A 16,693-nucleotide genomic window follows, 5' to 3' on the forward strand; every position below is an offset into this window, starting at 1 on the left:
AGTCTTCGTCAATCTGTCAACCACTACCCATATGACATTCTACCCATACAAAACCCTAATTAGAAATTTACTCACGTTAAAATGACGACGATCACGACTAGAACCCTGTGGTGGTGCCTGATCGTCAATTTGATTGAAGATCTAAGAAGAAATTGAGAAATTAGGAAAAAATTGTCTTACCCCAGGAATGGTGCCTACGCCGCTCCCGTGACAAATTAGCTCCAGTAGAAATGTCGGTAGCGGAATTAAGAATCCAACAACACCTTCCGTTTCTCGATCGACGCTCATTAAGCCGACGAATTCAAGGAGAGAGAGGAGGAGGATAGAGGAGTGACGGAGAGAAATGAGATGCAGAGAGCCTGAGAGAGACGACGCAGACTTCATGGTAAGTTTCCTTTATATATTTTTTTTCTTTTTTTTTTCTTTTACTTACTTAATCATATAATATAATAATATTATATATATATATATATAAAATATTATTTATTCAATAAATCAAATTTAACAATACTTAATTAATTAATTGATTAATAATAAATAATTTTAATTTAATTTATTTTTAAATTATTTAATTATTTATTTAATACATTAATTTAACAATGTTTAACTAATTAAATGATTAATAATTTTAATTTATTAACTTTTTTTTTTAATTTTTTTTTCTGAATTATTACATCTCTATACGTATATAGTCTACCAAACTTTAAAAGAGCATTTTTGCATGACTCAAAATTTGAAACCAATAATTGGTGGTATTTGTGAGAGATAAAGCGACAATCACCGTGGCATGGATGCAGGCTAGCGTTGCTTTCACATTTTATAGGTACTTGAATCTTATTTCATTTTATTTTAATAATGAGTAAGACAAGACCATTAATTAGCACGTGCTTTCATTTAGTAGCCAAAAAGGCTGTCAAGCAGCAACTCAGTAATGACAGAAAAGATGCCCAAGTACATAACATAATATTCCACATTTTCACTTGAAGCACATATTTGCAATACACATTAAGCTAATTGTAGAATAAATCCATTGAAGATATGATGTTCTTTGGAAATTAAAAATTGAACCGCCTTTACTATCACCTGAAAAGAAATAAATAAGTAAGGTTTAGAGAATCCGAGATATATTCTGGAAATCTCTTCGATGCTTAAGTCAGATATTGGTTTGAGAGATTTTTTCTATAATAGTAAAATAGAGTTTAGAATAAGATATCTTAATATTTTTTTTGAGTTTCTATTTATAATGAAAAAGTTTGACCCGAGTGTGATACACCATTTATTGTTGAATTATGATGTGGACGTGAATCGCTCATGTTATTATCCTGTTGGCATGGATCGCTACGAACATTATAAGGCGGGCATCAAGTATTCCGACACAAAGATTGCATAACATTAATAAGCACATCTCTCATCTCAGTCAAGTATTTCAGTCACAAAGATTGCATAACATTATGCTATAGCCAATGTGATGCTTGTCAAGTATTTCAGTCACCAAGTCACCTCCCATCTCATTGTTCACTTTCAATAGAAACATTCCCAGCATCATACCCTCTCGCTGGAGGAGGTTGGTAGCAAAGTTGTAAGACGTGATGCTCCCTATGTTCACGGGGAATAAAAATAGAAAGTAGAATAGAGCCTTTTCCATTGCTGACAAGTTAAAAACGCAAGCTCTGTAGTTGGAATAGTAATTTTTTACATTAATGCTGTGCTCTGATATCGTTTAAGTAGGTCAAATATTTTAGGTATATCAATCTCATCAGTCATGAGTGAGAACCCTCTCTCAAATCATATTCCCAGTCCAAACAAGGCCCCCTGCCCCTTTCAATGGGAGCAGGCACCCATCACGTGATCGCACCGACCCCCTCACGTCATCACACACCTCACACCTACCCCATAACATATATATTTCACAAATGATTCCTCTCCCAGCACCAAAAAGGCTCCCCACGTCCCCGGAATTATATATATATATATATATATATATATATATATATATAATCAATCTTTATCACTGTCGGTATCACCGCTTCTTTCAAAAAAACCTCTGTTTTCACAGTTCGCAGACACTGACACAGACAGTCACACACACACACACACTACTTTTATATATATTTATAATTTAATTAATTATCAAATCTTAAAGCTAGCTCTAATTTGAATAAACTCAATGGTGAAATTAACTTACAATTTATTTGGCATTGTTGTTGTTTTTTATTTTTTTTTTTATATAGTTGTGAAATAAATTATAAAAAATATTTTTATTTATATTTTTAATTTTTTATTTATATTGTCATTATCAAAAAAACTAAAAATTAGATCTTATAGTTTTCAGTTATTGTTATACAAAGATTACTAATGCGCAAATCGGATTGAATTGTGATCAATCACACACAGATGATAAAGAAAAACAAATAATCAATGACACAAGAGATTACGTGGTTCGGCCATGTGCCTACGTCCACGAAAGTGAACAACTGAATTTTCACTATCTTGTTAAATAAGAGTTACAATATTGTTTATATGCTAATCCTATGCATACATAATGCTTAGAGAGTTCTTAAAGTACCCTTGTAGCAATTCTTGGAGGAAAATCCTTTGAAATCTCCAATCTACTGATCTGCACAATTCAAAATACCTAATCAACGTCAAACAATACCGTCGACAATTTTAGCAAACCATTAATGGTTTAATACTAAGCCTGAACCATTGTGACTGAAACCGTCGACGGTTATCTCCTAATGCCAAATTGTCGACCAAACTATCGATGATTTCTTTCTGCAGCTCAACTTCCTTGTTTTTCATTCACCATGCTTTTTTCGTGCATGTATCCCATTCAATATGAGCAACACAATCGAACAATTATTTTGACAACCTGCTCATAGAAATTTTACAAATGACCAGACTTTCAAGGATGGTTTGCTTCTAGACAAACCATTTTTCAGATTAAATTATTTATTTATATATTTTTAAATTAAAATCAAAACTAAATGATCATATGAATTTAAATATAATTAAAATAAAAATATACATAAATTTTAAAATTAATAATAAATTCAATTACAAATTACTTCTTACTATTTTTTAATTCTTATGTCCAATAAAATTTTTATTATAAGGTAGATTTCGGAAGTAGAATAATTAAGTAAAATAATTCTAATAAATGTCATTTTTATTATAATAATTTTTAATGTATGTTATTTGTAATTTCATTATTTAATTATATTTTTATAATATTATTTTATTTAAAGATAAAAATGAGTATTTTTTAATTAAAGTTTTAATTTGTATTAATTTTATAAATATTAATCAAATAGGTTTAGTTTCTAATTTCTAATTTTTATTTCTAATTTTTGTTTTTATTTTTAATTTTTATTTCTAAATTTTTGATAGTTATACGAAACTGTTCTTAAATTTTTGTTGATTCTTGAACAATATAATATTCACTAACAACCCTCCCAAAACACTCTTTATTAATTAGAGATACATAGAAGGAGAAAAATATAGATCAGTTTTGTCACTTCAATATATATATATATAAATATGCCATATTATTGAAGTCGACAACATTATTCTCCTAGATCAAGAGCAGTGCCGGACTCCATCCATGCGAAGCCCGTCGACCTCGACAAGTCGTCCATCGCCGCCGCCGTCCCCCGGCGCACCGTCCTCATTGCCATGTCCATTAAATAAGGATCAAGTAGCAGTTTGGGCGGCGGAGGGAGGGGCCGGAGCAGAAAATGCACCAAGTCCTTTGCCGCCTCCGTAAAGACCGCTACAATTTCTCAGCGTCCATCTCTCAGAAGCTAGCTTCAAGCGGCTGCCATGGCGATCGATCGAGATGTGAACATGAGACCAAGTAAAGAAATGTGAGAAACTAAAACTTGAACAATATCATATTCCCAGAGCAAGCTTGGAAATCAAAAACCCAGATGGAAAAACTGGATTATACAAATAAATAATTAAATCGGAGTATATAATTAAGCAAAGGCAGCCTTCATTCTTTTATTTTTTTGGCCATTAATGCATGTTGAATGGGTAGCTGCATGCTATACATAAACATACCTGAAATTAACCGGCAAAGTTGTGTATGTGATTAATGTGATGCTGCATTAACATGGCAATGTGGAGAAAGCCCAGTTAATTAATGAGGAGTGTGGATGAGAGCTGCGTTGTGGGGACTAAGCTAGCTAGAAAGCAAATAATGGGGGCCGGGCGCGCGTGCAGTGGCTGAATCATGATATGCACCGGAAAACGTAAAAAAGGAAAAGGAAGAGAAAGAGGAAAAGCACAGAGAAGAAAAGAACGGAAAAGAAAATAAAAAAGGAACTGGAGGCAATCATTCCAGCTCTAACCAAGTAGGTAGCTCAATTAGCTAGTACGAGATCTCAATCTAGCTAGCTAGATCTTTACTAATGATCTCTTCTTCTTCTTCTTCTTTTGAACGTATAGATGTTCTCATTAATTAATTGTTCCACCATGCATTGTCCGTTCCCCCTATCGATCATCTGTTTCAACTTACAACTGCGGTCTAATTTATATACAAAAACGTAAAGCGAAGTACAGACGGGGCTCTCTCTCTCTCTCACCATTCCCACCACAAAAAGGAAAAGCAAGGCTTACTTTTTGTTAGTGGAGGAGCTGATCTCAGTACCGAACGAAGCGCAAGTCCAACAACCAAAAATTATAAACAATAAAAACAAAAGGAAAAGAACAAAATGTGATGGGACAAAAGAAGTGAGTGTAATTCCAAACAATAACACTATGCATTTATTTTTTTACCATATGAAATGAAACTTTTATCCTCATTCACTTGCTAACTAGAAATTACACAGATGCCTTGCCTTCATGTATTTTTGTGCCAATATTTTAAATATTAAATATGTAACAAATTGATTCTATATTTATTAATATTATAAAAAAAATTATTGTTTAACAAGGATATGTTTTAAGAAATAGACACATGAACATGAACAGGTGCAAGAAGAAGCCCCTTATATAATTTCTCCAAGGTGGAAAAAAATTTAACATTTTTATTTTCAAAATTAAGGAATAAATGTCAATACATCTAAAATTAAATATGGATTAATGGTGGTACTTCAAAAAATTATACTGATCGATAGATCTTATTATTCAAAGATCACACTTATGTCGATTCATTCCTTTGTAATAGTATCATAGCATAATACAATATGCATAATATAGTGAAAAAGTAAAATTAAGTGAAATATTTAAGCAGTAAATATACTTGTTCATTGCTTGTTTTAATATTGCTTGTTTTAATATTACTTGTTCATTGCTTCTTTTAATATTTTTTTCCTCCTTTCATCAAGTAACTTATCTTTTTGTTGTGACATGTTAGAGATTTGTCAAATCTAAATATGTAAGAAATTTTTCGTATTCCATTTGCTAAATTAGGATTTTTAACTATCATGATCATCACATGTATTAGCTTCATACAAAAAATAAAAGTTTTAAGAAAATCATACCAGAATCAGCCATAACGTAAACCGGTCTTTGAAGAAGACTTGTAAGAATCGTTTCTCTCGCTTAACCCTCTTTCTGTTTTTATTTTTCACCAGATCATATGGGTAAACTATGAGAGAAAGGATTGATAACAAGAGGACAATTTCCAACCATATATATAAAAGTAGGCATTAATAGAAAAAACCCTTCCACTTCCCCATTAATTCTCATAGAATTTTAAAAGCCAAAAGTCACTTTAATCCATTAATCTAAAATGTCCATAGCCCTTTCATTTCATGTGGGTCATATTTCAACATTCTCCCACTTGACCCATATGAATGACATTTATTTAGATTGACAAGGCAAACATAATATGCACATAACATTAGCTTTTCCATACTCTAGTAAAATTACAATAATATCATAATTAAATAACTTACCAACATGAGTCATGGCGGGCGATAAATACCAACAAGGTGACATTTTCCCTTCCATGTACTACAATGTTAGCAAATTACTTAATTATAATCCATAATAGGAAGTAGCTGTAATGTCCCCGTAATGTCTTTGTCAAAGACGATTCATGTTATCAATAATTCATTTCCATAATTACGTAATTGATGGTAAGTAGGAAAAAAAGTCAGAAACACAATTAGCAATATCTCTATAAATGTTATAGAAAAAAACATAAAAATCCACAAACATACATCAGATTATTTTTTGAAATTCATGTTTATTTTTCTTTTAATTATATTTAAATTCATATGATCATTTTATTTTGATTTTAATATAAAAGTGTATAACATGAATAAATTAATAAAAAAAACTATTTATGGATATGAAAATTTTTTAACAACGGGTTGTCAAAACAACTCATCGATATTTAGTTTTTTTATAAACAGTTGAAAATCGATAATAGAAATAGAAAACTGACAATAGCAACAAACACATTTTTATAATTTGTTTTTTTTTTTCACTATGGAGAAAAATAAACTAAAAACAAAAAATAGCAACGATATCAAACAAACCATTAGATTTCAAATAAATTTAAGTGATTTAAGAAAATTAATTTATATTAAATTAATAATTTAAAAATATGATTAGTTATCTAAAATATAATTTAGATAAATTTAATCCAATAATTCATCCTCATATTATCGTAACATCTTATGATTAGTTAATTCAAAATCATAGGTGGAGAAAATGTTCCTTAGAAATCTTTTCCTTTGATAAGGGTACTTAAATTAATTTTTTGGTCGCTTTAAACACAATATAGAAATTGAAGTTTTTAAATGAATATTGGGCCCCCAAAAGTTAGGGGCTGTTTGGTATTATTGTCAAAATTTTAGCTAGTAACAAAAATTAGAAATAAAAATTAAAAACAAAAAATCATTAACTTATTTTGGTTAATATTTCTAGTACTAAAACAAGTTAAAAATTTTATGGGCTGTTTGGTATCACCGTTAAAAATTAGAAACAAAAACTAAAATTCAGAAACATAAACAAAAAAACTAGAAACCAACAATCTTTTTCTTTAGTATTTATAAAATTAATTCAAATTAAAATTTTAATTAAAAATGCTTTTTTTCATCCTTAAATCAAAAATATTATAAAAATATGGTTAAAATAATAAAATTACAAATAATATGCATTAAAAAAATTACTACAATAATAATATAATTTATTATAACTATTTTACTTAATTGTTCTAATTTCAAAATTTACTTTACAATAAAATTTTTTTTTGGACATTACAATTGAAAAATAGTAAAAGTATTTTTTTAATTGACTTTATTATTTTTTTTAAATTTGAGTATATTTTTATTTTAATTATATTTAAATTAATATGATCATTTAATTTTTATTTTAATTTAAATGTATATAAAATGAATAATTAAATATAAAAAAACTATTTTTGAATATTAAAATTTCTGACACACTACTAAAAAAAGTCTTTGTAGTGATGAAAGTATTAGTGACAGAGTAAAAAATGTCACTAATAATAACTTATTAGTGATGAAAATAAAATTCGTCTCTAATAGTCTAGACATTAGTGACGAAATTACTAACCATCACGAAAAATGCATTATTAGTGACAATTTTATTTTTGTCACTAATATGTTCGTAACTAAAAGAAGGATTCCCACTCAAACTGTTGTGCGAAAATATTAGCGACGATTTATTGACTATTAGTGACGGTTTTCAAAATCATCACTAGTAATTGTGTGAGTTAGTCCGATGGTGTACATAATAGCTTTACCCCCAGCACTGTCTAAGATTCACGATGTGTTTCACGTGTCCATGCTAAGGAAGTATATTCCAGATCATTCGCATATGATCAGTTATGAGTCTTTGGAACTCGGGGATACTTTGGCATATGAGGAGATATCAATACATGTCCTAAATCATAAGAAGCAGGAGCTACATACTAAGAAGATTCTGCTTGTAAATGTACTTTGGCGTAATCATGCAGTGGAGAAAGCATCATGGGAATTAGAGACAGAAATACGTCAGAAGTATCCACAACTGTTCAGAGAGGCTCAGCGCTACACAAATAAGTAGAATGGTAAGTAAGTGTTGGTTTTGTATATAGGTTGCTTAGAGTAGGCTTGTTAGCTTTATCAGTTGTTGTTGTTTTAGTATATGGTTGGTCTTTGGGAGAGTTTTGAATGGATATTATAATCTCCCGAGACATTATGTGTAACCACGGTATTCCTTCATCATAAGTGAGGGTAATTAATAAATTTGAGACGAGACTGCTATGTGAGTCGGATTAGTATATCAGTGATAATTTTGTGGATGTGATGGAAATCAATTAGCAAATTTTAAGGACAAAATTTTTGTAATGAGGGGAGATTGTAGTAACCCAAACCAAGAAAATAAAGAAATAAATAAAAGAAAAAAGAAAAGAAAGGAAAAAAAGGAAAAAAGAGTTTGGCCAGGACCAAACCGTTGTCAATTTTGTGAGGATTAGAAAAATCATTGACGGTTTTCTTGCAGGTAAACAACCGAGAGTTGTTTAAAGGTCAAACCGTCGACGGTTTTGTCAAGCCCAAAAAAATCAGCGACGATTTTCCTACGGGCCTATTTACTTAAGGGTTAAGTTATGTTTTAAGTTTTCATAACTCACAACTCTCTCTCTCTCTCTCTCTCTCTCTCTCTCTCTCTCTCTCTCTCTCTCTCTCTCTCTCTCTCTCTCTCTCTACTTAGAGTTTTCGGAAACTCTCTCTCTAGCCTCGAGAACTCTCCGCAAGTGCTCTCCGATTCTCTTTCCCTTCTCGTGCCACGTAGGCCGTCAATCTTCCGCAAATTGGTGCGGATAGGTTTTCGTGATTTTGAAGGTTTTAGACATTTTCTTCAATAACAGGTAAGGGGATTATATTATGTCAGTTGTTTTTGAATTGTGGACAGATTAAATTGCAATTTATGTTTACGGAAACGGTATATATGAATTTCAGAACGAATCAGGTATATGGAAATGGTTGTTTTGACTTTTATACGTTTTTTGGGAAAACTAACGTGAATGGTTTGAACATCTCTTATTTTCAATAAAATATGTAGTTTGAATTAAATAAAATTTTGGAGATGCTCATACCCCTATTTCAGCAACTTGTATATTTTCTCAGACAGTTTACTTTATTTATGATTTATTAGGTGAAAATTTGTGTGGCATGAGTATGATTTAACTCGCATAAATAAACAGACTATGTAAACTATTGTGATGTGACGACTATAAGCCGATATGAGAAATGACAGCTATAACCCGATATGTGATATGATGGCTATAAGCCAAGATGGGATGTGACGATTATAAGCCGATATGTGATGTGACGGCTGTAAACCCATTTGTGATGTGACGGCTATGAGCCGAGATTTGATATGCCGATTTTATACCAAGGCAGAAAATGACAAAATAACAAACAATATATGTTTTATATAGTGTTATGAAAAGTGAATTATGATTTCCGTATTATTATGTAAATTGTCATATATGATTCTAGCTAGAACCCTGTAGATATGCGATGTGATATTATGAGCATAGTACCATAACTATAAGTTGGCAGTGAGTGCAATCACACAAGAATGGAAGTGTGATATAGGATAGTCAATTGGAGACTTGGGTACAGTACTACCTCGAGGCAGTTTCGGGTGACCCTTTAGGGTAGGCACAATCGTAGTTACTACCTTTCTGACTCAGCTATGGTCGGCCCGCCATATGCTGAGTTCAACCTTCGGGCCGCACAACCCGTCATGGGCGGAAGCATGTCATATGATATGTAATAGAGTGATGACGCTAATTCAGCAGTTTAGGTTGTGTCTTTTATGTATATATGGACAAATTTACTATAAAATGGGGTATATTGAGTTTACAGTTTATTATTATGAAATTATGTATTTTTAGATATACAGTGCAGTAAAGTTTTAAAAATGTCATATTATATACAATGAAATAATGGAAGTTTTATATTCACACAAGAACTCATGCTAGCCACACACTAATAATAATATAATCCGTTTTACTAAGAAGTGTCTCACCCCATTATACAAATCATTTTTTAGGTCTTTCAGGGAACCGTGCCTAACTTACTACAGGATAGAGATTAGACTTTTGGGGATGATAGACAGAGCTGATGAGTCGCCAGCGGTTACATTTTGTTATTTTGATGGGTTGTATTATATAGACAGGTAGTTATATGTATGTATTTCAAAACAGTTAGAACTCTGGTAAAGTATTTTGATGTTTTAGCATCTTCTGTTGTACGGTTTTTAATGCTAGTAATGATAGGTGCACCCAAGATTCCTTGATTAAGGCGGGTTGCAATATATATGTGTGTGTGTGTGTGTGGTATCAGAGAGCATTTCTATATTTATAGTAGTTGAATTTTTCAGGACGTCACAATAATTATTATTAAAATTAAAAATTAAGGAAGGTTTGTATGATTTTTGAAACCTTTAGGGAGGTTTATGAAATTTTTTGAAACTTCATGTAGGTCAATGTGCTTTTATTTTAAGAAAGGTTGATGTACTTTACTCTTATTTTTTTTTTTATAAATAAACTTAATTACTTTAATTCATAAATAGTTAACAAACATCGACTTGTATCAAAGTTTAATTAAAAGGCATGAACTCATTTTATAATAATAGGACCTTGTCGAGGTTTAAGGAAAAGAGACAAACTTTTCCTGTAGTTTAAAAAATGTAAGTAGTTTATCTCTCTCGATAAAAAGATATAATCTCTCTTATGTCCAAAAATCAAAAAATCAAAAGAGGTGTATAACACGTTTAAAACCTCAAGGAAAGTACATATTACTGTTACCAAATTATAACTAAGTCACTACTTTTCAAATTTTAATCTTTATAAATTCAACTATTTGATTTTGTATTAACAACAAAATGTGTGCAAATAATAAATACAAAAATTGAGTTCAATACCATTTCAGTATTTGGATTTGGATTTCGATTTAGATTTAAACTTGTATTGTATTTAATAAAAAAATAATATAAAATAAGATTGACATTTTTTTTTAAAACAAATCTTCACATATAAAAATCTAAACCCTAAAACTCACACTCCTCGACCTAGTTACTACAACTTTGAGATATTATTATTATTTTTTACTTTAATTCCCTTTATACATCAACTTTAAAAGAGAAGGATTTGTAAAGAACCAACTCCTGCACAAAAGATTTAGAAACCATCAATATTGTATATTTATGTTTGACCCACTTAAGTGTCCTAGGACCTATACCAATCACAAGTTATTAGGTTAAGTTTGGATAACCAAACACATCCTTATGTGTTGTTTGATAATACTGTCAAAAATTAGATAAACAAAAATGAATAACCTAGATCAGAAACTAAAAACTAGAAATCAACAACATTTATAAAACTTACAAATCAAAGGCTTAATAAAAAAAAAATTGCTCATTTTCATATTTAAATCAAAATATTATAAAAATATGATTAAAGTGATAAAATTACAAATAATACACATTTAAAAAATTACTATAACAAAAATAAAATTTATTATAATTATATTAATTGATTATTCTACTTTTAAAATTCACTTTGCGACAAACATTTGGCTGGAGATTTAAAAAAAAAAATTGAGGAGAGAGAGAGAGTTTACCTTCCCTAGGAGTGGTGCCTACGACGCTCGTACAGCAATTCCACTCCGGTTAAAATGTTAGTGGCGGATAATGGAACCCAAGGGTATCTTTCGTTCTCTGATCGACACACGTTAGGCCAAGGAAATGGAGGAGAGAGAGAGAGAGAGAGAGGTGAGAGATGGAGACGTGAGGAGAGAGAGACGAGAGAAACGCCGAGAGAGAGAGTGTGTAAATTGACACAGGGGGCGTGTGCGTGTTCTCTGCACATTTCAAATTCCGAAAGCTCGGATGTTAACTTATATATATATATATATTATATTATATTATTTAATTAATAATAATTATTTAATTTTAATTTAATTTAATTTATTATTTATTTATTTATTTTTTTAGGATCATAACCCTAATCAAGTATAACTATTTTTGAGATCGTTGCGTAGGGTTTAAGCGTGAGGGGTGTAGGGTTTCGAAGATAGGAAATTTTAGCAAGTCTCACATTGGAAGATAGGGTAGGGAATATTCAATCTTGAACAAGAAGCCATTACTCACGATGCCCTTTGCAAGTTTCATTATCATAATAAGTTCCGACAACACTTAAAAAAGTATTTATATAACACATATTTTTAAAATAATCTTTTTTTTTTTTACAAAAAATGACATTTAATTTATGCAAAAATAAATAGCTATTGTAAAAAAAAAATTAAATTATTTAACCTGTGTTTTGAGAGATTTTGGATTTGAAGTTGTATTGGATTTTTGGATAAAATATAGTACAAAATTATATTGAAATTTGTCCAAATCTATCCAAACCTAAATTCAAGGTTTGAAATTCATGCTCCCGGATACTATCTAAATAAATTTCAAAAGGTAATTTAAGAAATTTTTTTGATTACTAGACAATTTATATACGAATTTAATTTTGTTTAAATATTAAAAAATTAGTAACTATTTTATACTTTTAAAAAATTTTAGAAGATAGTTGTATATTATTTTGTTATGTATTATAATATATTGATTATTGATGAAACATATTCAATTTTAAAATTAAGAGGAAGAACCATTTATCTATTTAAATTAGTACTTAAAAATTAAAATATTAATTTAATTTATAACATTATTAACTTAAATTAATATGACAATCATATATTATGAATCTATATTCAAAATGAGATTATTGTTAATTTAAAATAATATTATATTATTTTTACTTGATAAAAATATTTAAGTGTTAACAAAAATGACCAATTAACATAATTAACATAATTATTAGTTAAATTGTTAATTAAAATATTATATTTTTAATTTAAAATATATTAGAAAACAATCGTATATTATTTTATTATGTATTATAGCATTAATTATTAATAAAGTATAATGAAATTTTGGAATGAACAACAAATTTAAATTAACATTAAAAAATTAAAATTCTTAATTTGGTTACTAATACTATTTTTAATATAAATTAATGTCATAATCATATGTTATAAATATGCATTAATGACTAAATTATTTTTAACATTATATTATTTTAAGTATTAATTTTTTAAAATATTAATATAACTATTATTTAAATTTTAAATTATAAAGTATTAACCTTTTATTAAAATATATTTAAAAATATTTATGTGTTATTCAACTATGTACTATGTCATATTAATTATTATAATTCAATTCTGAATTGGATAAAAACTATATATTAATTTAAATTAACATTAAATAAATTAAATATTTTAACTTAGTTAATAAAATTATTTTTGTCATAAATTAATATGTTATAATTATACATTAATAGTAATATTATTATTAATTAATTAATTAATAATAATAATAAGCATGGGCGTGGAATTCTCGATGGCAGCCAAATTGTCTCTCCACAAAGCCACATTCACAATAAATACTCTCACATTTTGTATATATCCTTTTATGACCCAAAATTCCTAACCTTCACATTTTATAATATACCTATTGCTCTCTGCTCCCTAATTCGATTAAAGGCTGGATTAAATAAGTAGCAAAAGGATTTTTTGCTCCAACTTTAATAGCTTTGATCATTCTACACTAATAAGTTTGATTAAAAACTAACAAATCAATTAACTTGAACATAATAAAAATTCATTTGGTTCTTACACAATTTTACTCTAAATCATTTTACATCAATCAAGTTCCGCACCGTGACCATTATAAATTATAAGTTTGAGCATCTAAGTCGATATGCTTTTATAATACAATGACAAACTTGCGAATTTAAGCAAGCAAAGTAAGCTCGGAGGACATTTCTTATTATTCAAATAAAGTATTCTTGCACATATGGTTGCACAAATTATTTTCTTCTGTCTCTCCGACAATTGGTGCTCTTATTCCTTTGGCATCTTGGTTAGCTCTGTAAAAGTAAAAACAAGCAAGTAAGAAATAAAAGTAAAGATGAGGGGAAAGTAGAACAATAGTAGAGAGAGACAAATTTATTCGGTATTGTCTCCTCTCGAGTGAGCACCATTAAGCCAAGGCTTCTCAACCACACATTCGCCATTACTCGCTTCATCATTGACAAACTTCTTTCCAAGGTAGACGTATGTGAGAGCCGCATTGGAGCACAAAGAACCCTTCAACAATTTTACGCCCTAATATGATGAGAAACAACCCCCACCCCCACCCCCACCGCAAAAAAAGTTAATAATGTTATAGCCAGCACTTTAGCAAGTAAAACACGTTTATTATTCTTTCTTGGCTTGCAAGTGTTAAATTATATATGTATATATATATATATATATATATATATATATATATATATATTTCAAGAATGGAAAAACATGAATTTCAAGCATTTGAAATGGTCTTCTATGAAGTAGAACAAAACTCAATATAATTTTATATTATGTTTTATCCAAATTAACACAAATCCATGTGCATAACTTCTACTAAACACATATTAAGATAGCATTTGCGCGTATGGATTTCAAATTTTATATTTAAATTTAGATAAATTTTGATTATTATTTAAATCTAATACAGCTTAAAATGTTGGATAAGAACTTTTGTTAGAAGTGATTTGAAATGTCCTAGGAGGCCACAACTAGCATTTTAGCATTTGAAACACATTTATTAGGTAGATCCTCTAGAAAATTTTGAGTCGCTTTGCTCACCTCATCAGTGCCGAAATAAACTTCCTTAGCCTCAAGGACCTCAAACTCTCCCACATTTGAGGCGTTGAGGACGGCAATGGTGGAAACCATCGACAGCGGCGACACTGACAAATCATCCATCACCATGTACGTGACTGATCCCTTCACGTACCCTCCTCCTCCTTCGACGGTCGGCCCAACGTAACGCACGTCCGTATTCATAGAGTTCCGACAGTTAGGACACTTGGTCCCCTGTTCCTCTGACACGTACTTGCCCCCGTAACAACTCCCACAGGTGTACAAATTCTTGGTGGGCCGGGCCTCGGCTGCTGCCTCGTCCGGCAATAGCAGGGGCGGGGCAGCCGTCGGGTTGGGCTTAAGGACGTAGTCCTTGTTAAGATTGGGTTGAACGTAGGTTTGGCCCAATGAATCGAAGCTGCGGTAGAGGTTGGCGGCGCAGCCCACCATGGATTGGTGGGGGAGGAGGAGCCGAATGACACCATTTAGTGGCAGCCGAATAAGACTGAAAATGAAATCTATGAAGTCTTTTCCTGCTTCCGCGAATATTACTTTCTGGGTTTTTTTGTTTATCAGAAGCTTTAATCTAATCTCGGTGCTTGCTTCTGCTTGTGCCATGTTTTCTGAATTTTATGATCACAGATCTGTGTGTCATTTGGTTCTTCTTCTTATATGTATATATAGGGGGCAAAAGGCTCTCTTTCCCATGAGAACCCTCTTCTTTTCTTGCCATTTTGGCCAAGAACATTACATTGAGGAATACGAGAGCCCTGAAAAGATGAGGAAAAGCCAGCTATTCGGCAATTAAGATTTATGAGATCGGCATTTTGGGCAAGAACATCAATCTAGTGTGTAGTGTAGGGCAAAAGAAAAGAACATAAAAGAGTTCGAAGCAAACTCTAAGAATATTTACAGACTAATCAATAAAAAATAATCTATTCATTTAAAGACTTAATAAAAAGAACATAACAAAAAATAAATAAATAAAATGAAAAGACAAAGGTAGCCCGCCCTTTAGTCCTTATATGTCATTTGACTTCCTTCGTATTGGGCAAGAGACTCTTTTTCCCAGCATTTTGGCCAACAATGTGGGGAAACAAAAGAACGCAACAAAGTCCAGAAAAAGATACGGAAAGCCAATTGTTTCAATAATTAAGATTAAGGATGTAACTGAGTTAAGTTTACTTGCCATCTACTCGGATTTGCCAATTTAACTCAACTCAATTCTACTCGAGAGTCCAACTAAAGTTCGAGCTACTCCAATATTTTTAAAAAACCGAGCTCGAACTCAATAACCATACTCAAACCATTTTTTGATCTAATCAAATTTTATAATTTAATCATTTTCATATTATATATATATATATATATATATATCATAAAATATATATTTTATAAACATATTTGATATTATATATACATAAGGTATATTAATAGATGCATTTAATATTACTTTATTATCGAGTCGAACTCGACTTTTATGAACTTGTAGCTAAATCGAGTTCAAGTTTAACAATTATGAACTCAATCGAGTTTGAGTTGAGTAAAGTTTAAATATTTATCGTGTCAAGACTCAATTTGTTCAATTACACCCTAAATATAATTTGTTAAATTGAACTGAATTGAATAATATTAAATTGGTTGAACACATCAATAGATGGTCTAATTGTTTAAAAAATCAAAATATATTTAAAAAAACATAACAAAAAAAATAAAATAAAATAAAATAAAAAACAAGAATAACCTTCCCCGGGACACACAACATTAATCACGAGTGCTTAATTTAGTCAAACTTTAACATAACCAACTCAGCAAAATAGGTTTGCACCTACTTACACAACTCACTCAAATAATCCTCCTACCTATTTTCTCTGCAATTAGGTTAAGATTCAATCTTTGTGCAGCATAAGCAGGGAATGAATCGCAAGAAATATCGACCACTTCAGTGCTCACAAATTTGTTATTTTTATTATAAAAAAAGA

At 30.2% G+C, this 16,693-nt stretch overlaps 1 protein-coding gene and 1 long non-coding RNA gene across 3 annotated transcripts; both read right to left on the minus strand.

Moving 5' to 3' along the window:
* Positions 1 to 3,439: 3,439 nt before the first annotated feature.
* On the minus strand, positions 3,440 to 4,598 carry LOC131165578 (uncharacterized). The gene is made up of 2 exons (XR_009139600.1): positions 4,063 to 4,598; positions 3,440 to 3,817 (listed from the first exon to the last, which is right to left on the minus strand). It is a non-coding gene; the product is annotated as an uncharacterized LOC131165578 (long non-coding RNA).
* A 9,219-nt stretch (positions 4,599 to 13,817) lies between these two features.
* Positions 13,818 to 15,364, minus strand: LOC131165579 (uncharacterized). Of its 2 annotated transcripts, XM_058123504.1 has the most exons (3): positions 14,715 to 15,364; positions 14,066 to 14,192; positions 13,818 to 13,954 (listed from the first exon to the last, which is right to left on the minus strand). In XM_058123504.1, exons 1-3 carry the CDS (start codon positions 15,327 to 15,329, stop codon positions 13,929 to 13,931), a joined length of 768 nt encoding a protein of 255 aa, XP_057979487.1. In that variant the 5' UTR covers positions 15,330 to 15,364; the 3' UTR covers positions 13,818 to 13,928. The 2 variants fall into 2 exon arrangements, with proteins under 2 accessions (XP_057979487.1, XP_057979486.1); XM_058123503.1 differs by having other exon boundaries at positions 13,818 to 14,192.
* Between the last annotated feature and the right edge of the window lie 1,329 nt (positions 15,365 to 16,693).

Source organism: Malania oleifera, chromosome 10 (genome assembly GCF_029873635.1).
Source record: "Malania oleifera isolate guangnan ecotype guangnan chromosome 10, ASM2987363v1, whole genome shotgun sequence".
Classification (NCBI taxonomy): domain Eukaryota; kingdom Viridiplantae; phylum Streptophyta; class Magnoliopsida; order Santalales; family Ximeniaceae; genus Malania; species Malania oleifera.